Source organism: Pieris rapae, chromosome 9 (assembly GCF_905147795.1).
Source record: "Pieris rapae chromosome 9, ilPieRapa1.1, whole genome shotgun sequence".
In the NCBI taxonomy this organism is placed as follows: domain Eukaryota; kingdom Metazoa; phylum Arthropoda; class Insecta; order Lepidoptera; family Pieridae; genus Pieris; species Pieris rapae.
Window position 1 is genome coordinate 5,412,712 of NC_059517.1, and position 22,989 is coordinate 5,435,700.

General features: G+C 31.7%; 1 protein-coding gene across 1 annotated transcript in view; it reads left to right on the plus strand.

The window, feature by feature from the left end:
* The window catches only part of LOC111001441, a 31,444-nt gene extending 10,561 nt beyond the window's left edge, over positions 1 to 20,883 (plus strand). Inside the window, exons 2-8 of the mRNA XM_022271341.2 lie at positions 2,709 to 2,832; positions 12,497 to 12,708; positions 14,009 to 14,144; positions 14,586 to 14,719; positions 15,781 to 16,005; positions 16,638 to 16,806; positions 17,961 to 20,883. Of these exons, the coding sequence (XP_022127033.2) occupies positions 2,754 to 2,832; positions 12,497 to 12,708; positions 14,009 to 14,144; positions 14,586 to 14,719; positions 15,781 to 16,005; positions 16,638 to 16,806; positions 17,961 to 18,106 (1,101 nt within the window). The 5' untranslated portion in view covers positions 2,709 to 2,753 and the 3' untranslated portion in view covers positions 18,107 to 20,883. The remainder of the gene's footprint in view (positions 1 to 2,708; positions 2,833 to 12,496; positions 12,709 to 14,008; positions 14,145 to 14,585; positions 14,720 to 15,780; positions 16,006 to 16,637; positions 16,807 to 17,960) is intronic.
* Positions 20,884 to 22,989: the final 2,106 nt, after the last annotated feature.

Sequence of the window (22,989 nt, forward strand, 5' to 3'; positions counted from 1 at the left end):
GTTTCACATAAATATTTCACAATACTTAAGGCGGTACGTAATATATATTTAGTACAGACAAAATAACAAACCAATAGCATTTTAAAATCAGTAACATCCTGCAAATGTCAATCGTGAAATAAAATCAAAGGATTGAAATCACATCAGCAAAACAATAATTGACATACATTAATTACAATTACTGTATTATTTTAGGGTCTGTTTCACATTATATGGATAAAGTCCAAATAGCTATGCAACACATAAATTATTCGGAAGATAAAATTTCCAAAGAAATTTCGCGCTACCTGACAGTCGTGAAACGCAAAAATACTGTTTATCCTACCAATAAGTAATAAATAACTTATTTGGAACTTATCCGGACATTGTGAAACAGACCCTTAAGCTAATGAAAAACTTAAATGGTTAAAACTAAAATCGCTCTTCAGCAACAAGTTAATAACGTTCTTAACGAATTAGTTTAAAATACATCTCGGAAACAATTGCATTCTCTTGTGTTAGCTTTAACAGTTAATTAGTTTCCAGAACAGATGCGCTGGCTCACCATCTATAGCTTGCCTTTGCAAGTAAATTAGATGTTTTAATTAAAAATATGTCATATAAATCCTACGTCTTTAGAATTTATTTTTTAAAAGAAAGTGAGTAATGTGTAACCTGTACACATTGTTCAGATGGTCGTCAGTAAACTAAAAAGAATTACAAACTTGACCGATCTTTTTTAAAATAACAATTGTAACACAACTTACTTGTGACGGCAATACTAGAATTTTTGTGAAACAAATAGTTTGGCACTCGTTATTAATCCGACGATTTCGACTAACGCCCACGCGATTGTGCCGCCGGTACGAGCGCTATGACCATCATTTTTCATTTTTTTTTTCATAGCGTTATAAGACCCCTGAAGAATCCTGATGAAGAGAGCCGTAGTGTATGGCGGATACACTACATCATTTCCAACTTAATCGATAAAATACTGAACATAGCCCTCCCCATAGCTCGACATGGAGTTGGTGTACCAGGCTTGAAGTAAGAGACCAGGATTGTAAGTTAATGACATATACAAATAATGTTTACGTATTGCATACTATAAAAGACGAATATTCTATGCAACTGATCCTAAAATGATTTAAGTACTGATTGAAGTTTAGTATGTACTTTGCCACGTAGTTTATCTATTTTTCATGAAATAAATGAGTGCAGTCTATACGACATTGCCTAGAAATATATGTAATGTATAACAATTTAAGTTATAATAACAGGAACAAGAACACTTCATTATAAAAAGTACAGAACAAAATTTGAGAAAATATATTAAATAAAATAAACGTTCAATCGCTATAAAATTACCTGTATAAGCTTTTTGAAAGGATTTCTGAGATAGTTAATTGGGTTATGAAAATATCGATAGAATATAATTCCTGTGCAAAACGCGTTACTAGTGAAAAAGCTATTTTTTTATTAAACTTAGCTACGAACTTCTCTATGCATCTTGACTATTAAAAAAAATCACAAAACAGATTCAGAAATGTGAGGCCAAAACCAAGGGTCTATTTTTTTTTCAATTTTAAAAGAATCTCTTGCAATTTTACTATATACTTAACATAAAAAGGGTTATTTATTATACTTCGGTAATACTAGAAATCTAAAAAATAATGCAGAGCCTTGAATTGTTTTATACAATGAATGAAATGACTGTGGGGCATCGCGGCATAGGGGCGAGTCAGCCACAATTGCTAATAATTTGTATTAATGCAAATATAAGCTTTTAGCCACAACACACTCTCTCTTATTACGTAAAAAAAAATATTGTGTAATAATTATAATACTAATAAAGCAACCTTACTACTTACTTTTATCTACAGTAAAATTTACTTCGTAATATTTTTTCCTATTTTATGAATCTTTTTGATTCTTAAGATGCTCCGCTCCACTTAGTTCTAAGCACTTGGTAGTAAAGTAGGTAAAAGTCAAGGAACGCAGTAATACTGTTTATATAAACTTAATTGTGAAACTAAGCAACTTAATAAAATGAAGATTCCATCGATTTTTTTACTACTCCAGGCTCCGACGAATCCAACTATAATCAAAAATTATCAGAATTGACTTACCTGCCATTGTTTTATTACAGAAATTACATGTTATTTAAATAGCCGTTCTTTCCCGTATAAATCAATCAAATCCATAAATCACCGCTTATTACGACCAATAAAACATCGAGAACATTAAGAGGCCTCGATTATTTATACTTTCCGGTCGACCTTTGGCAATACAAAAGGCTGTTTTGAGAAATAAATCCCATCCTGTCTTCACGGTCAGATACGTTACGTAATATAAGAATCCGACAAAACGTCCCAAAGATGGGAAAAGGAAGATAATGTATCGTCGGTTCATTGAATAAAACGTCGCATCGTTGGATACATAGCGATCACATTACTTGGGACAGACGTCGTATAGACGGTTATAGGTTGCTTTTTTGATGTAGGTTCTTGAGAATTTTATGAAAGCAAAGTGGGAAATGAAAGTCAACGACGCCAATAAGCTTCTAACTATGGAGTTAAGCTCACAATTGGTGTACAAATGAGCTTAACTGGAGCCAATTATTATGAATACAAATTTAAACTTGTGTAGCTTTGTAAGATCTTGTAGAATTTGAGATAAGAAAAATGTCTGATGTTACCTACTATTCATAATGAATGTATTTGTTTCAGTAAAGGCGACGTTGGTGTAAGGATTTGAATAATGGTGACTAGTTAATGACAAGAGCTGAACGCGTTGGGATGGTGCCTTTTCGGTGTTGGCTGTTTCTTCCGCTGCTACTTTGCATCTATGAGGGTAATTTATATTAAAGTATTATATAGTAAAAGATTGCACAGGACAGAGACAAATGGGCATCTTTGGAGGAGGCCTTCACCCAATAATGGGGTTCCTACAAATTATATTATTTAAGTATCTAAAATCTAACCAAGCTAGCTAATAATACAATAAAATAATGTAATAGTAAATATTATCTAGTAGTAAATATGATATATATAGTAGCAAATATTATATAAGTAGTATATTAATAACAATAAATAAAATAGTTATAGGTAAATAATATAGAAAATAAATAAAAATAAGATGGTATTAATTTTAATTAGATAAGTAAGCGTTTGGAGATGGGCCAATGTAAAAAAGTTATATTTGTAGGAAATAAAAAGGCTTTTTTATTTTATTTTATTTTATAGTAAAAGATTTATTGCCAAGTTACTTAATATATTGTTTATTTTTAACTACCATGAATTGGTTGTATACGAACATGAAACATAAGCGTTTGTTTTTTCGCTAGGAACTGCAGTAATCCAATTATGTTCCGTGTTCGTATATCACACAGTATTACACCATTTATAACATAACACATTATATACACATTTATAACACACTTTATATACGTATAAATATAAATTAAATCATACTTTATACTTTAGTTTGTAAGCAGACAGATTTATTTTTCTCAACATTAACAACACTAGAATAGGAAACTGAAATGAGCTGGAAAGAAACACAGGGAGTGATAATTAATCTTTTAAAATGTTAACCATTGCAACATAACATGGATTAGAACCTAGGCTAGATTCATTTAAAAATAGTAACATAATATATGCAACTATTGTACTGAAGTACACAATATTGTACCAGTAATTTCATCCACGATCCTAATCAATAATAATATTTAATTAATAAATATAATTAATAATAATTAATTTAAAAAAATATTCAAAAAGCATAGCCATCAATACATATTTAGAAGATTTAGTGCAATCTAACTGAATTCAGTAACATTGGTATAATAAATATTTATGCATGCCGGACTCCGAAAGCTAATAATGAAATTTGTTTATGCATATTCGAACTATGTGGATTGTAAAATTTTATTCATACCATACAATGTTGTTTGCCGACTGTGCGTTTTAATTTAAATGGTTTCCAATGAGCAAAATAGCCCACCCCAACCACAAAACTATCGTATGTTTGGTAATCATTGTTATTTGTTAATACTGGAGGCGCTATTTTGTGATTATAGCAGACTTTTTATTAAATGTTTATTTGATTGTTTTAAAATTTCCTTTGTAATTTGTTATAGAAAGAAATATATTTTACTTTTATTTGCCATTTCAATGCATTAAACTAAATCGAGTATAACTCAAAGGTTCAATAATTTCCAATCATTTTAAATATCAATTAAGGACTTCGGAAAAACATTAATGTATAATTAAAAATCACATTAATAGGCAAGTATAAACTGGTAAAAGTTTGAAATATTTTCCTGTAAAAAGCCAATGCAATAATTACAAGCAAACCCAATGATGCATACAATATGCCTCTTTCATTAGCGCGTATATTAATTGGTTCCGTTCTATTTCACATTTACTGATTATCCACTAAGTTGCTCTTAAACATTTTTAAAGTACTATGCACATTCAATTAGTTTTTAACAAGGACTTTTATGGACAGAATCCGGAATAATAAATAATTAATCTTGGTTCTATATATCTAGATACTTCTAGATTATTAATATTATATTTTTCCTTGTTTGACGTTTGACGTTTGACCACAAACGTCGTCTTAACCGACTCATCATCTTCTTCGTCTGTCATCGGAATTGGACCTAAAATGATGTTGTGTATTATGTTACCCTTATTATTTTAGTTGAAATGATAGTCTTTTTAAATCTTAAACTGAAAACTTTTTGTTTAATCTTATTCGTGTTACGATCGTAACCCTGTTCACGACAAACCAAAACATCTCAATCTAGTGTCAATAATAAAAATAATATAGCTTTATTTTATCTATATATATATTTTAAGATTTTAACAGTTAATAAAATGTTTTATGATATTGACATGTATCCCTCATGGGTAAAGCCATTCCAAAAAAAAACATTTTCTCCCGCGGTCATTATAATTTCCTCTGTCTAGCTGGGCTGGGCTTCTGGTACCACGTGGCCACAATTTACCAGTCATTGTAACAGCCCTTCTGAAAAAGTAAATATTTTCTTCCTCTTTAGAGGAGGTTTCTACAGTTTTAAGCTTCAATACGCAGTAAATAAGAGTTAATATACGTATATAACTTCTGTTTCAAACCTCGTCTTATCTATTGAAAAGTTTATTATTTCTATAAGCGTTGAGAAAATTCTCAATTTTCTTTATAGCTCAAGTATTGCCTCCTTAGTGTACTAATTGAAAACACTCGAAGCAAACAATTCAAATACCTATATCCGTATCTGTGTATCTTAACGTGTCACTCGCATGGGTCCATTCGAGCGCAAACCATATCTTGAAGCTAATCGAGCGCGCACAAAACTGTGAGCCAATTTACTACCGATTGTTTTTCGAATACGGAAAACATGATAAAATATTACAGACCATAATAGCGGTTTCAAACTATTGAGAGCGTGTTTATCCTAGAGATTAGACGACTGTTGTAAAAGTCTAGACTTTAAAATAAACGGATGGTAATGTTTCGTATTTCCTAAAAAAAATCATAGAAAAAATGTTTTTTTTTTTTGCAAAGGGGCACGACGCTCACCTGATGTTAAGTGATACCGCCGCCCATGGACTCTCTCAATGCCAGAGGGCTCGCAAGTGCGTTGCCGGCCTGGTAATGTTTTTTTAGGTTAAATTTAAATATATAATAACCTTGAATACGCCCATAAAAATAAAATCGTAACCAATAATTTTGCTTTCAGGCAAATTGAAGTGAAATTTAGGTCAAAAGTAAGTGACGCAGAAGAAATTGATATTCATAGGAAATAATGTTATTGAGTTGCGGAATTGCTTTTATACGATTTCCCCGGTGATTCTCAACAATTTTGTCTTGTACTTTAATATCATGTTTAAATCATTTTTTGTCCGAAATCACTTCAGCCACTTGAGAGGCAAATAGAACTAGAAGCTAAAATTAAAAATTATGTATGATGTCGTAAACTCAATAAATAATGACAATTTTCTAAACTTGAATAATGAATCAAAATCACACGGAAGATTTATGTTAAAAATGCCTTTTGTAAATGAACAAATAATATTTTCATAATTGTAAAGAAATTGTATTCATTTGAAGTTTAAAGAATATTAACGTCACTTGTCACGTTCAGCTAGCAGCCGTTTTTCGCGCGGAGGAATATCCTATATCCGCTACTATATCGAAGCCTACATCCGGTTCACTATTGTATGCAAGCCGGATCTAAACCGGGTCCGGGTAAGCGAGACGTCATAATGTACCCACACCGCTATGTAGCTTTATATAAATAGTTGCCTTTAAATTATACTTATATATATTCTCTATAGAAAATGCTGATGACAGTACTATAGCACTATTATCAAATTCTAATATTATATGAAGACTCATTCGTTTGTCTCGGAAAAACTCTAGCAAGACCAATTTGTCAAATTTTGATCTTGAAATATTTGTGGAAGTCTAAACGAGGTGAAACTTGAAAAAAAACGTACGTAAATAATTTAATTTCCCAACACATTCGTTTCTAACTTCAAAACATTTATGCATATATATATAAATGTGAACGTAATAATCATCAAGTTGATGGGAAATTTCTGATACCTAAGGATAACATGGAATAAATATTGTAGTCAGTTAGTAGTCGGACTACAATATTGTAATGTATGTAGCTGTCTCGTAGAAGAAAAGAATCTGGTAAATAACTTAGTTTATTCTCTAGAGTGCTTTAAGCTAAGAAGCGGGCAGACATGAGCTATACAACCGGATAACCGGATGTCTTGCCCGGCTAAGCATGACATCACAGCTTATGTATGCACCCCACATCCTACTAACTTATGCAGCCTAATGACACATTGTTAGGCGTTTTTGTTTGAACAAGAAAACTTGGATGTTAGAACACGTAATGTCGTTCATGACAATGAAAAGACTAGATTATACAAAAAATACATTGGCAATATTCACACATCTCGGCGAACTATTTTCATACATTATATACAAAAAGTACATGTACCTACTTATTTGTTTATATTTCACAAAAAACTTACACATTTTATAGAAGTAAAATTGAATAATTATTATGTATCTTTAACATACTACTTTCGTCGAATTTAACCAATTGAATCTAGCAAAATTCAATGTCTACGATACTGATTATAATAGAAAACTCTCGGCGAGAGGTAAAAATAATATAAATTTATAATTATATACTTAAACTTATCATAAGAAAATGTTTTGAAGAAGTAACACTTACCGAAATGTTCAGTTCAAGATAAGCATCATAATTCGGCCAAAACCTCAGATTGAATTCAAACCATAATGTTTTTAATTAAAACGTATAGCCCTATGTGCACCGAGGCATTGAACGGCCATTGAGACAATTTTCATCTCCTGTATTCGCTGAGGACATAAAAATACAATAGAGGCATTGAGCGTGTTCCCCAGAGCTTTAAATTAAATTGATAAACAAAACCTCATCGGCCTACAAAGGACCAATTTTATGTCAATTTTACTCCTGGGTTTTTTTTCTGATTTTGGCTTACAATGAATACTTCTATACTGAACACAATGGTATAAGCATTTTTTTTAGCTATTACTTTTGTATAAATCTCGTAATATATTTTTACGTGTGTTTCATTAATCATCTTATGTGCAAGTAGGTGAGTCAGTTTTCTGTGCTTGACACACGCCGTCGGTTTTTGTGTGTAAGACATATTAGTTTTCTCGTGATGTTTTTTATCATACGAATAAACATGCTGACGTGTTATAATCTTAGGTCTGGGCCTCAGATTTTAGTATCTGTTTATTCATCATTTGTATCTTCTTATAGAGAAATATATAGCCTTGTGGCAAAAGTCAAGGCAAGGCAATTCTTTAATTCTAAATATTGCTTAGGATGCTTCGTTGTTTAAGTTCATAAATCAAAACACGTGGTTCAACCTTTAAAAGTATTTTCACAATTCGTGTATAGTAAATCAAGTTTGCCAACCACAACATTACAGCATGAATGTTATAAATCCAAAAAAACACGGCCTAAAATATTTATATAAAAATTCACATGTTCACATTCAAAAGCGAAAATTTTAATAAAACCCGCTAGGTGTACCATCTGTTACTAAATTGTAGCCAAAATGAAAAGCAAACGTTTATATTGCGTATAAAAATCGATCACTATTGAAAACTACCGGTATGAATATTTCAATTGCTTCTTTTTGTGTAAAATCTCTTTTCATACAGTAAAATTCTTTTAATCCCTTTCTGTACCTCCATGAAATGGGATACGCCATACAATGTACAATTAACTTTATAATAAATCTTGTGAATGATATATTATACATAATTAAATGTAGCTAGAAAATTAAATGTCCTAGCGCCATGAAGCTTTTTAGGGAAATAGCAAAAAGGTTAGTCGACATCACAGGAGACAGAAGAGCTGGCAGCTACCTCGGACAAAAAAATAGTCTTGCCATTCAAAGGGAACGCTTACGGTCCCGAAGATACTAGATCTTCGGGACCTTACCTAAAGGGACTAATTTTAATAATATATTTTAATTATTAAATTTTAAGGTTAGTTACTAGGTATATTAGAATTAACTACAATTATATTAAGTGTATATTGTTATTATTAAATGCCATGTATTAGTTTTCATTTATGATTAAAATAAATCACAAAGGTATAATTATCATGTAAAAGAAAAACCGATACAAATTGATCAATACCAAATGTTTTGATACTTAATGCTAAGAAAAAACAATCTGAGATATAAATCTAAATAATTATAAACCGCCTGTCTTCGGGTCGATTATACATGAGATCATCAAGAGGTTAAGGTATGGTTCCAAAATATTTTCTTTTGAAAAGCTAAACGTGACTTAGACTAACATAATAAAGTCATATTTGTCATGATTCTAAGCTAATTACCTTAACTTGATTCTGTGGGAAGTGTAAGTGAGCACAGAGTCATCCATCTCACTCAAAATTGTGATCACACAAGCAAACTCTGTTGTCGCAATTTTTTCAGCTGTGAAAACACGGAAAGGAAAGTTTAGTTTTTATCAATTTTTTTTTTACAGAACAGGCGGCAATCGGGCAGAAGGCTCACCTGATGTTAAGTGATACCGCGGCCCATGGACACTCGATGCTAGAGGGCTCGCGATTGCGTTGTCTGCCTTTTTAGAATTTGTACGCTCTTTTCTTGAAGGACCCTTAGTCGAATTGGTCTAAGTTGAATATTTAGGATTTAACCTGTATTATATATGCCTAAAATCTTAATCAAATAATTTGACGTCGACGACAATGTTGTTTGTAATAAGCTAGTGCTACCAATGTTTTTAAAAAGTTATAATTTGTAAGCTCCAATGCATAAATACCTTTCAAAACGTAATTTCGAACATTCACTCAACAAAGGGTGACGCCGCGAGCAAAAACTATTTCTGTTCGGGCTAAAGTTGTACTTACTCTGCTTGGTTAAAAGTTTTGAAAAGCACCACCAGTGCAATGATGCTTGGTAAATAGTTCATATTCAATTGGATTTATAGAACTTTTATGAGTTTAATGCGCTTTAAATATAAAACATTGCCATGTACCCTTAGGCATATGATGTTGAAAAGGTATAATATTAAATGTTGTCTACGATATATTGCCAGGAATATGGTATTGGGGTGAGTTTTTCTTACAGACGACAATGGATGCTATCCAAGATGTTGTCGATGATGCAACAATTCAATACCAAATGTATACCAAGTATATTCTTTTTTTAAAACTATTTATGGATAATCCACATATATTTTTTAATGTAAATATCTATTTACATTAAAAAATATCTATAAAATAAATCTTAATATATAGCCAAAACGAATTACACCAAATATACATCTACATATATCTACATATATATACAATACAATCTAAAAAGTTTTTATTCCGGAAAACATAATAGTCTCTGCGGCAGCATAACAAAATGTTATATCTTGATGTATAATAAAAAGGTACGCTAGGCATTAACGTAATTAAAAATTAAGGCTCCGAAGTTAAAGATGGCAGCTCGTCTTATTATATAGATTTAAAATACGTAATAAAATCTATATAATATTGAGCATAGTCTGTATCAAGAAACAAACAACTCAGAATGATGTGTACTGAAATCGGGTACATTTATGTTTAATATTTAAGCCTTTCGCAGCAGCAGTCATTATGATTGCTACATAACTATGTAAAAATATTAAGTCATCTCTCTTATACCTAAGTAATTGACAAAATTATAACTATTATATATATATATATATATATATATATATGAAAATAAGGTCTTGAATAGCCTATAAACCAGCTAAAACTTTAGTCAATTATAAGAATATTCTTAGCACGTAATTTAGCCTCAACAACTTAATCATGTTGATCCAAAAGCCTTAAGAACTTGTATTAGTTGAAAATTCGCTACACTCTTAATGAGTTTTCTTAGTATTGGCTCAACATAAGACTTGTTTTAACATTCGACTAACTTTCTTCCAAGTGCTATATATTTTTATTAGTGTACATAAAAGTGTATTACATACAAATAAATATTTTCAATAGAATTTGTAATTAGTATATAGGTACATAGTTTAAAAAAAAGGAGTGTATATGAGGTGGACCACAACTACAACTTAGAACAAATTACAACTTTTATTTATATTTACCAATGACATAACATATTGTCACGCCAGACACAAAAATTGAAATTATGAGCACTATGACGATATTTTATTATAAACCATTGTGAAAGCATCCAACTAGCTACAATTAAATCTTAAAGCTTCTAAACACAGTTAAAATTTAACAATTGAAGCATATTTGTTAATACATACTTGACATTGCTTAGTTAAAATGTTGTCTGTTATCTGTTGCTTGATACACTTAAGACTTTTATGGAATATATTTGAGATGTGAAGTGTGATCATAAAACATATGTATGACATAGGTTTAGGTAAAATTTTATACGCTTTTTACTCAACATATGAGAGCATAATCCATTTATATATGCTTTAACTGAATTTATCCGAGCATCGTTGAAAAGCTTTCGAAAGCTTTTTAATCTCACAGTCATGCTTTAAAGTGGTCGAAGCCAAGTGCAATAATTAATTGAATAAATTCGTTAAATCCGAATTCATTTACCTTCTGGCGTGTTAAGTGCGGTATTAACCAAAAGTGGTTGAATATATGCAGTGGACAAGGGTTAACCGTTAATTCTCCGGCGAAAATTGGTTGCAAGACGCTTTTAAGTTTTATTTCTCAGAGGGTGCTTTTATTTAGTGCAAAATTGTGTTCACTAAATTTAGCCTGTTTACATTATTTGTTAGGACCGTTTAAGTATTCTTTCAAGTAACAAACGGGGCCATTAATGCTTTAATTAACTTCCTATTATTTTTGAGCGTTTTTTTTTTGTAACTATATGTTAAATACCTAGACCAGCCATAAGTTCTACTACCAACGAAATGCATTTTTTAATTATATAATGTATTATTATTAAAATTTATACCTATATATTTATTATGGTCTCACAATAATAAATCTATTCGAGATAGCGACCTTTGGCTTTTATACAGGCCTTTAATCTGTTTGGCCACGAAGCTATGAATTTACGCACCGTTTCCAAAGAAAATATCGCCTCTGCTGGCTCCAAAAACTTTTAAGACACTCATCGTTGGCGTGCCGTTTACAGCAGGCAATGTCCTCTAAAACTGATATAATTTATGTCTGGGCCTAGATGAGGGCCGGTCTGCAGCTCTTATAAAGTCCGTAATATTGGTTAAAAGCCATGCTTGGGTAGTTCGTACCTTGTGATATGCTGCAAAGTCCACGGTATATTTTTAAAAAGTACGATGCTGAGATCTTTCACAACATAATCCATGACTGTATCTTAATACATTTTGGCTGAAGTTTTCACATCCATTTTCACAAAATAATAAAATGTCAAAAAAGAAAAGTTTTGATGTCACAGTATTTATGGCCAAACTAGTTATATAATGGATTTAATATATCAAAGCTCCTACATACTCGTTTCCACATTGAAAGTGTAGTTTTCTCTTATGTGTTCAGAATATATTACTTTACTTTGAATAGTTCAAGATTGTCTCATAGTTATGATGAAATAATTTCTGTAACAACGTAAGTAAAATAGTAACGAAAATTCGTACATTTATAAAGTACTTGACTCATGATTAAGGGTCTGTTTCACAATGTCCGGATAAGTTCCAAATAAGCTATTTATTACTTATTGGTAGGATAAGGTGTTTTTGCGTTTCACGACTGTCAGATAGCGCTATTCGTCATGAAACGCGAAGTATCTTATTTGAAACTTTTATCTTTCGAATAATTTATGTGTTGCATAGCTATTTGGTACTTCATCCATACATTGTGAAACAGTCCCTAAATAAAATAAATATACAAATAACACTTTCAATACTAAATAAACATATCAAAATAAATAGTTACCATACGCGTAAAATGTATGTTGTTTCTTTGTAGTCAACAGTCAAGCAACGGACGTAGATGTGAAGTTGGTGGCACCAAGTTGGGTGGCGCGAGGCAGTTCAGCGAAGCTACGATGCCTCCACCAGGTCCCGCCGCAATTACTCTACAAAGTGGAGTTTCTGCGCTCCGGTGCAAAGATCCTGCAATATGTCCGAGAACGGGTACCACCTTACACCAATTATACCTTTCAAGGAGGCAAGGTTAATGTAAGTATTGTAAATATCAATAACTTTTATCTATAAATTACACAGGCCTACATTTTTTATTAATTAAAAAGTGAAATTTACCAGCACGTCAGGTTTTCAGTAATAGTAAAACCAATAACGTTGGTTCTGTTCTCTAAAGGCCTGTTTCACAATGTATGGATAAAGTGCCAAATAGCTATGCAACACATAAATTATTAGAAAGATAAAAGTTCAAAATAAGATACTTCGAATTTCATGACCTATAGCGCTATCTGACAGTCGTGAAACGCAAAAATACTATTTATCCTACCAATAAGTAACAAATAGCTTATTTGAAACTTATCCGGACATTGTGAAACAGGCCCCTTAATCTGTGATAAAAAAGTGTTTAATCATTTTAAGAAAATATTCATTACAATGTGTATGATTTGGGAACCCTTTAAAGTAAAAAAAATGTGTCTGAAATATTAATACTGCTTAAGGCAGACACGACGTGCGAACGAATTAATAATATATTATTTATAACAATTAACAAATCATGTTCAAATTTATACCCAATTTGTTTTTGTTTTAATCTACATTTACTTATATCCTATGATGAATATAGTTGTTACGTTTTCCATATATTTGATAGTAACGAATACTATTCAAACACGAAAGACTTCAATTTATATGTTTTTTATATTAAAATACGCAAATTGAATGCTGACTGTGTTTGTATAGAGCTTTACTGTTGTATTACGAGAAGTATTCGATCATTACTTATTGTTCTGGTTATGTGTGCTATTGTTCGTAAACAGCCCACATAGAAAGGGAATATTAATAATAATTTTAATAATAATAATTTATTTATTTTTCTCCCTTAAACATTAACAATAATAATTCATAATATAGTGACAGTATTGGGAGACTGATTTCCAAACTAGGTAACAACCTGTAATATGGATAACCAGGCTTCCATTCCATAGCAAGTCATATACCTACATAACAAAAAGGAAGTTTGTAAGGGATTGTGTATGTGAGTATGTGTGTATTTGTTTGTGATAGTGGGGAAGGGTACGCATGCGTGTGTTAGTGAGTGTTAAAGGGTGTTTGACATGACAAGAACATAATATGCCTTTGATGTATCATATTTATGTATCGGGCATTGTATTGCATCAAACAAATTCTTGCTAGGAAACAGATATCACTTAACATCAGATGAGCCTCCTGCCCGTTTGCCCCCTATTCTATAAAAATTATTAACGATATTAACAAAGATAAATATAATTCCTACATTTTTAAGGAATAAAGCTGAAACACACTGTATATATATTACTAGATGTCTCTCGTAACGGAAAACTCCATAACCTTGGAAAACTTGGACCCTACTGCATCAGGGCTGTATTGGTGCGAGGTGTCTTTAGAAACGCCAATTTTCACAGCAGCTTCACCTCCTCATCAACTAACGGTTGTCTGTGAGTATTATTATGTGATTATATATGCATTTAATGCAAAAGGAACAACTCGAATGATATCTCTTGGGCAATTAATATAATTTAACTCTTTGAATAGAATTGAATTGAATAGTGTATGGTTATTCATGAATATACATATCTTATATATTTTGGAGTGCTATAAATGCATTTTCATATACAAATAAAATTTATATATACATTAAATATAATATTCAATATATATATATATCATTCCTATATCATTTTTAAATTGTTGCATGGTGTGAAATTTGCCCCCAAAACAGACGTTATTTCACTTAAAGGTACATCACGTTTTACTAAAGTCAGTAAAACTCCTACATTTCTTTGTTGAGTTGAAAATAAAAATGAAGTTATGAAATATTTTACACTGTTTTACACGATTTTTCATATTATAAATATCTTTGAATATTATACCTGCAGATTCTCAAAAGCACCCGCCAATAATAACTTTCGGAAAGCCTGATGTTGTGGTTGGAGGATTACTTCGAGCGAATTGTACTAGCGCCCCGGCTGCCCCCGCTCCCAAACTAATCTGGTACATTGATAATGAAAAGGTACATAATTCTTAGTTTTTAATAAGAAATACATTAAATGAAGGGCCAACATGACCTGTCTTTTAAACACAACAGCACGTTTTATCTATTTATAAAAGTTCGATTGTAATTGGTCAACAGCACCTCTTGTCCTTGTCGTCTTGATATTTAGTTTGTAGCGACATCTAAAATCTGCGCTTACAAATCACTGCGATGACGTCATACCTTAAAAGTGCAAACGAAGTTATTTTGGCCGCTAAGGATATGTAGAACATTTCGACCTTGGCCACTGGAGCTTACCATTCGCAGTTCTGTTGTTGGAGTTAGACTGTTCGAGTAGGCTCCCTTTAGGTTGAAGGAACAGTAAATCATCTTCACACATTCTTTTAACCAATCATAATCAAACACGGTTTCGTCTTACGTTAACTCTTCCACCACGACATTCACAATAGCCGTGTTCACACTAATCGACACATTTAGTACCTTTTCACGGCAAATTTTAAGATTCAGATTTTTATCCCTATTGAATATAGCAAAAAATCTATTTTCTTTTTCAGCGTTTAACGAGCGTTAAAATATAAAAATTATATTAAATAAATATCTATTATGTATGTTGATGTTTTAAATCTTAATTTGGGTTGAAGATAATGTAGATTGAATAACATTATTATTATTGAACACCCCAAAATTCACTAGGGGATTGTTATTATAATAATTACGATTTAATTAACCCGCCGAAAGCAATATTTACAAGTTCAAAGTTCAGACACAAATTTAATAATGTATACGGTAGACGTATTCTATTGTAAATTTGTTTTGAAGATAGACCAAGGTGTAACAAAAATCTGTATGAAAAGTAAAATTTAACATGATGTTATGAGTTTTTCATTAGTAAGATGCAATTAATTTAATATTCTAAACTTAAAACCTTGATTAGTATTAGTTATATACCATTATAGCATCCAATAAGTGAACAAACATCGAACGGGATTTTGATGCAAAATTTGTCAACTTAATCTCGTCAGAATAGCTGGCTGTATGAACACAAATTCATTAAATACCCAGCAGTAACATTATTCCAGGTGCCTGAAGACTCAATTAAGTACTTCTCATACCGCGTGTCAAGTTCCACCAGGACAAAAGGAGGGGGGAACCGACATCGGAAGTACCAACATCGATACATAGCACCGGAGTTAAACTACACGGCCAAATACTGGGCGCTGGTGAGTGAGACGACCACCGCGTCTCCGGCGAATCTTAAACACAGCAAATGTACCTTGAAGGACGGCCACGAGGAAGTCGCGAAGGTAAGTAACTATTAGCTAGAGTCTAGATTAAAAATTATCGGTGTGGCATTGAAGAGATTTTTCCATCAAACTATTTAATCACCTTCCCAGACGTTATTACACGGCCGTATAATGCTTTCAAGGGGAAGGTGATTAAATTTTAGAAGGCAAAGTGCCTTTATATCGTGGGCGACTATTTGCACCATAAGTTTCACAACAATTATAAATAGCTTAACTTATTATTATGACATTCTGTTGATGTTCTTCTTATATGACGTATTGAAAATTTATATGACATTTGCATACCTATTTTATGAGGATTTAATTGACCACTTTCTGGCAAATAAATGATTTATGATTATTATAATTAAAATAACATTAACTAGTTTTGATCATCAATTATTGTACCTCTTCACAAGCCGAAATGAATATTTGTTGTTAATAGTGATTCAGGCCGTTATTATTATATAAATATAATGGCAACGATTTTTTTATTTTATATTTTTATATATATATTATTTATCATTATTTTGCCTCCTGCAGAATAGGTTTTCATTAAATGTATTCCTAGAGCTTTCTAATAAAATTATTCGAGAACATACACTAATTTAAATTAAAAAGGATACGTGTAACTAATTTAAATAATATATTAGATCGAAAAACCACGTGAATTAGCTCCACCACCCATATCCTTATGGGTGTCCATTGCTGAGTTACGAACTCCAGCCCATGGGCGTCTGCAGCTCACATGTACAGCGACCATACCCGAAGAAGTGGGACCAGGAGAACGTTTCGCGGATATTAAGAAGCAGACTGTCACGGGTAACTAATTTTATTTCTAAATAACATTGTATCACACCATCAGTATCATACAATATTCCACAGTTTAGTTACAATGAGCACTGTTGGCCTAGTGGCTCCAGCGTGCGAGTCCTGAGGTCGTAGGTTCGATCCTCGGCTGTGCACCAATGGACTTTTTTCTATGTGCGCACATCGCTGGAACGGTGACAGAAAACATCGCGAGGAAACCGACATGTCTTAGACCTAAAAAGTCGACGACTTGTGTCAGGCACTGGAGGCTGATCACCGAATTGCCTTTAAAGATTGATCATGAAACAGATTCAGAAATCTGAGGCCCAGACGTTAAAGAGGTGCCACTGTTTTTTTTTTTTGTTTTTTTTAGTTACAATAACTTTTTTACTGTTAATCAAATAGCCTTTTTCGTTAACTTCCCTGTAAATTAACTATTTAGTTAAATTTTTGTTAAAAACCTCGTGAAAGTATAAAACGTTAATCCCTCTTGTTAATGTATGCTATGGACGACAGTAGATTTTTATCAACGAAATCGTAGCTCTGTCGTCTCATTAAAGATAAAACCTTAATCTGATTAATAAACTTTAATGATCAGGTCTTTATTTAAGCGTATCGCTTAATAAAACAGCAATCAAAGTACGAAATACGATTCGTTATACGAGGATTGGAGTGTAAACTTTGATTCTAGACTTACAATTAATAGAACTTTTAAGCCAGGACGGGACGAAAAATAAATGTTCCGTTTCCATTTTGAAGACCAATATTTTTCTTACCGTTAATGTTTTTACCACTATATTGTAGGGCTCCATTAAAATATACTTTCGTCTGTGTTTCTACTTTGTGTTGTAATTCTGAGAACTAAAATGATTTTAATTCGTCACAATTTTTGCAGTTGTCTGTTCTTAATTTAATAGTAGAAATGGATTACTCCCTAGATTATTTATTATATTAAAAATAATTAAAACCTTAAATGTAATAATAAACAAAAATGTTTGTAGTTTACATTTCGAAAAGAACAATAAAATTCGCGTCAAAACTTTATTCGCAAGCCGCTTCAAAACTACCAAGTATGGAAATTCCTCTTAAACAATATTGCGGTAAAGTTTGCAAACTTCGACAACTCATAAAAAGATAGACACTGAATCTCTAATGCTTTTTGGCAGTTGCAGTGAACGAGCTGACTTTGAAGAAACCTCAATCGGATACAAGTGTCGCAAATGGTACGGCGACCCCGCTTCACAATTTCACCCCAATTTGGCTTATTGGTTACAGTTTCCTTATCCAAGAGCTTAGAATAACCCTAGTATAAATTCCCTAAGATTTCTAGACGCATAAGTATTTTTGTAATTATGTTCGTCTCACTTTCAAGGTGTACGGTTGTCCTTATATTTGCTCTTTTTTTTAACAAAATGGTGTTCAATGTAGAAATTTATCAGATATCTAAAAAGAGACGAATATTAGAAAGAACCCTATTTATGTAAGCTTCCTTCAGGTCAATTAATTATTTATGTACCTATATTTTTGTATGACAGAGTTTACTTTACTTAGGTAACGCACTACCCTCTATAGCGTAAAGAGCCAAAAGATATATTTTAAAACGTTATTTATCTTTAAACTAGATCTCAGCGTCAAATAACTAATTTAAAGACTGCATAAGTTAGTAAAGATTTTTAATTTTTTTATAAAATGCAATTTGCCAACGTCTTTTACTACTTGGTTACATGCCTCTTCCCGTCCGCTTCTCTAACCAACTTCAAGGAATCTTTTTAATCTCAATATTACTTGCAATAAGCTGACTATAGAAAAAGAGGTGTGTCTGATCCATTTACCTGATCATTCTATTTATTTTATTTCGTGTTAAAGTCTAACGATTGCGAATGTGACTGAAGAATATTTGTTTGAAAAATCTTATCTCTGCATATCACAAAGACTATGCATTACAGATGTACCATTTATTAGATTAATGTTTTTTTTAATGAAAATTCAATGCATGAAGTACCAATGTCCTTTTTGTGTCAGGTCATAACGTTAATGATGTAAATACAACTACTGATATATTTATGTTTGAAAATTTGTGCTTTTAGGACTTTTATACTTAATCCTTCGCATCTACCTATCTGTACCTGAGCTTACTGTCTATTATAAAAATTCATTCAGTAAAGAAATATATAAATTTGTATCAATGTTTGTATCAAAATCATTTTCCGTATACACCAAATAAAGAAGTTAAAGATCGAACTTCCGATCGCTTTCATATCTAGCAATTAAATATGGCTTTATTCCTCTAAATTGAACGATTGAACTAGTTTCATGAAGTATATAGTGTTACACTGTGAAAATTAATAATAGTGATTGCCTCTGGGATTTTATTTTTGTAATCTATTCCAGTAGACTTAATTTGGATTACAAAAATCAAATCTTGTATGAGGCGTTGAATGTCTTCCTGCAGCTCTATACACTGACTATTGTAGATATTTTTGTTGCTGGTTGATTCATACAATGAGGGCTTAAATTAAATCTTTCTGTTTATATAAATATATAATATTGTAATTTATTTATAATTTGATGCCAGTTGTATGAATCAGCTATTAAGTTACGATGTTGGGCATTTTTATAAGGCGATTGATCTAATACAATATAGTCGAATCAAGTGCATGTTGGGTAAGGTTTATTGCAACAATTGCAGACTAATAAAGAGTGTGTTTTAATAGTAAGCTTAAGTTATAGCAACGTATACGTACAGAGCGTACGCTCTGAAATTCGAATGAACATTGAAATTAATACTTACTTAGCATACCGATTTCCTCTCAGCCAAGAGGTTACAATTGTTTTAATTTCTACATTATCTCATTCTATTAAAAAAAATAATCGATCTTATTGCACTGGTTCTACTTAAATTCTCTTTCGTCTCTTTCTGACAAATTGTCTTTCCGCTGAGGTACGAAGATACAAATTACTAGACAAATTTATTTTTGCATGTAGTACATTATTATAGAATTATTTTAACGTTGAAAGTGAAATTTTAATCCCACGCCCCACTCTGATCGAGTAGAAAGAGTCTGCACGAGCAATGTAAGTGACTCGTGGATTTATAAAATCCAGAATTTCACATAGTTCTTCACAGAGTAAAGCCGATCATCCACCGCCAACTAAACTAAGTGAAAACTAATCTTAGCGAACTAAACTAAACTAAATTTGTTCGTCTACCAAAGAATCCGATAAACTATGGCAGTGATGGTCAGTTTATGCTAAAACCTTGATTTAACGGCACATGATGGAAGAAGAGACAATCTTCATAGGAAAAGAAGATTTTTAATTTTAGAAAGATAAATCGCAAACACAGATATTGGATAAGTAAAAACATTAAATACTGGAAAAATTTAGTAAATGTAGCAAATTTAACACTTTCTTCTTCTGGACGACGAAAATTACTATCGTATCGTTACTATCTAGAGAACAGTTTAATGACTTAATACCTTACTTGTAACTGACTTGACTTAATGCTTACCAAGGACATCGCTATGATTGATATTAATTATCGAAAAGCCTTCGAAGCGAAAGCGCCACAGGGATAATGAAACTGGGAGTGAGAGCGCCTTGGTTTAGCTCACTTATTTACGGTTGGGCCTATACAACTAAGTTTGACTCAGCTCGGCTATTTTACGTAACTTAGCTGGCATAGTTTAGGTGAACGCATATGTATAAAAAACTGGCTCAACTGTGCGAGCTAAGCATAACTAGCTTAGTTTAGTTTGCGGTGGACGATTGGCTTTAGAATTGCCAAACATCGTAACAATCGCTACAAAATGTGATAAGTGTATAAGCGAAATATTTTAAAATAGATCAGTTATGTAAAGAAATTATATTATATAAAGTGTTGATATAGATATAGAAATAAGATGTATAGTAGATAACTGTGGTTGGGAAGCCAATAATTATTTTGTGCTTGCTCATTTCATTTTAGATTTATCATATTATTTTGTCGAAATGTATTGTAATGAGTTTTGTACAACGATTTAGTGATTTTCCTCAATGAAATTATATTTGATTACGATTAAGCAAATAATTAATAACAGTAGAAAATAATTTTTGGCTTCTTCAGAAAATATTTTTTTTATCCTCTGGCCATTTTAAATTATCTATAATCACAGTGGTATAAAATAAAGCTTAATAAAAGCAAATGACGTTTTTTTTATTTAAATGTCTTTCTAATTAGTTCCTTTTTCCTTGTTCCTTCGGATATTTTCCAAATCCAAAACGTTAATGGTTAAGTCAAGAGACAATTTAAACTCTAAAACGATGTCAGTATAAAACTTCACAGCCACTATAGACAGTTAAGAACACTATAATTCAAACTATTCATCATTAGCGTGTGAGGTTAAAATGTCGTTTAACTATTTCAAGCGTCAAAAATGTCTGTTAAAACAATAATAATTTAGTTGGAACCACGCTATAACAATAAGAAGGAATGGAAGAGATCGTTACGATGTACCGTAATATTGATCGAAATGTATGAATTATTCAGTGCTTTCACGAATTTGTTATCATTCACAAATTGATGAAACATTTCAATTTATATAGAGGCAATAACTAATGCTTATGCGAGTGTCTTTACGCCATTTTGATGCTAAACAAACATGTATAAGGATCAATATTTAGCTGGTTTCATATTGTCTTTTATTAACATAACTTTTACTCATTTAAAGAAAACACTTTTTTACCAGATTGATGCTATGTATTATTGTTATTTATTTATTAACTTATAATTATTTAACAAAATTTTCAATTTATCCGACGTTTCGCGTGTTTAACAGCCTGCGAGGTCACGGTGGTTTCATATATTTATGGCGTAATCTAGGGACATTAGAGAAGCAAATTTACGTCTGACGACCAAATATTATTTCTACTTTGCTTTTCGAAGTTACTGTAATTATTGGGATTCTTTTTTCCTGTACAAACAAAAAACGGCATCAAAAATATAAATACGCTTTCTCCTACAGAGTGCCACACCCTCAAAACTGCCACTGTCTCAAAAAACATTAATTTAGTAGCAAATGTCTCAGTACATTATATATTAATGTAGTTTTACATTCACGTATTCGCTAAAAAAAGCTCAGTAACTCCATTAAAGCCTTCCCTACAAAATACATGTAATTCGAAGTAATGTATCGAGCCCGATAAAGAGCTTCCTTTACAAGCTAATGTTAGAGATAGCGGGAACTGCGTCGGTATAAAACTCGATGTTCACGGTATCAACATTATGTACCTTGAATGTTCTACCTTACGACTTTATATTTTAAAATAATTCAAACAGTTTTACCAAGACCTAGATAAGCCTTCCGTCAAAGACTAAGCTTGAAAACATAGTTTATCGTTATATTCACAGTTAAGTTTAAGGGACATAATTCTAAATCTTCCACAATTAAAGTTGTTTTTGCGATCAGCCGTGGTAATTACTATTCAATATTTTAAGCGTACAGTCAAAATGACTGATAAATAAAATTAATTCATTCAGAATGTAGTCACTAGACATTTTGACGCAAGAGTAGGGTATACACAAGCAAGAAAATTTCCTCTCGAGTTGCTGATACTGACATTTATCTTTTCATACCATCTGTTATTGTACCACGACATAGCAATGGCAAGGAACAAAATCAAAGTTATAGGAAAGACTCTTGTATTACGTTAAATTAAAATTATAATACAATATTTCTTCATCATTGTTCATAACAACGACTAATTGAAGCACTGCTATAATTTGACTCATTCAGGCACACATTTTGTAAAGTGACCAATTTCAGCGCTCGGTTCGAAGCTCTCAAAATATAATAGCCACTCGGTAATTATAAAATAAGGACACTTATGCTTCAACATCTAATTATAGAAGTACGCCTGAATATTTTGTTACAAGCTGTGCTCTATTGTCTACGCGTGCTTCAAATTTGGGTCATATTTTAATAATCTATTAATTTGATTTTGGATTTATTTATTCATTGATTTTGGATCTGGTGTCAATAATATTCACATGAAATTGAGAATGCTAATATGTTTTATTATTGACATATTGCGTTTTTTAATATATTTTTAACACAAGCTTTACTTATAATTAATAGTAATAACACTGATAACTAGTAATACCCAATAATAGTCAAATTAAAAAGACTAAATAAAATTTCAGTATAAGTGACAACC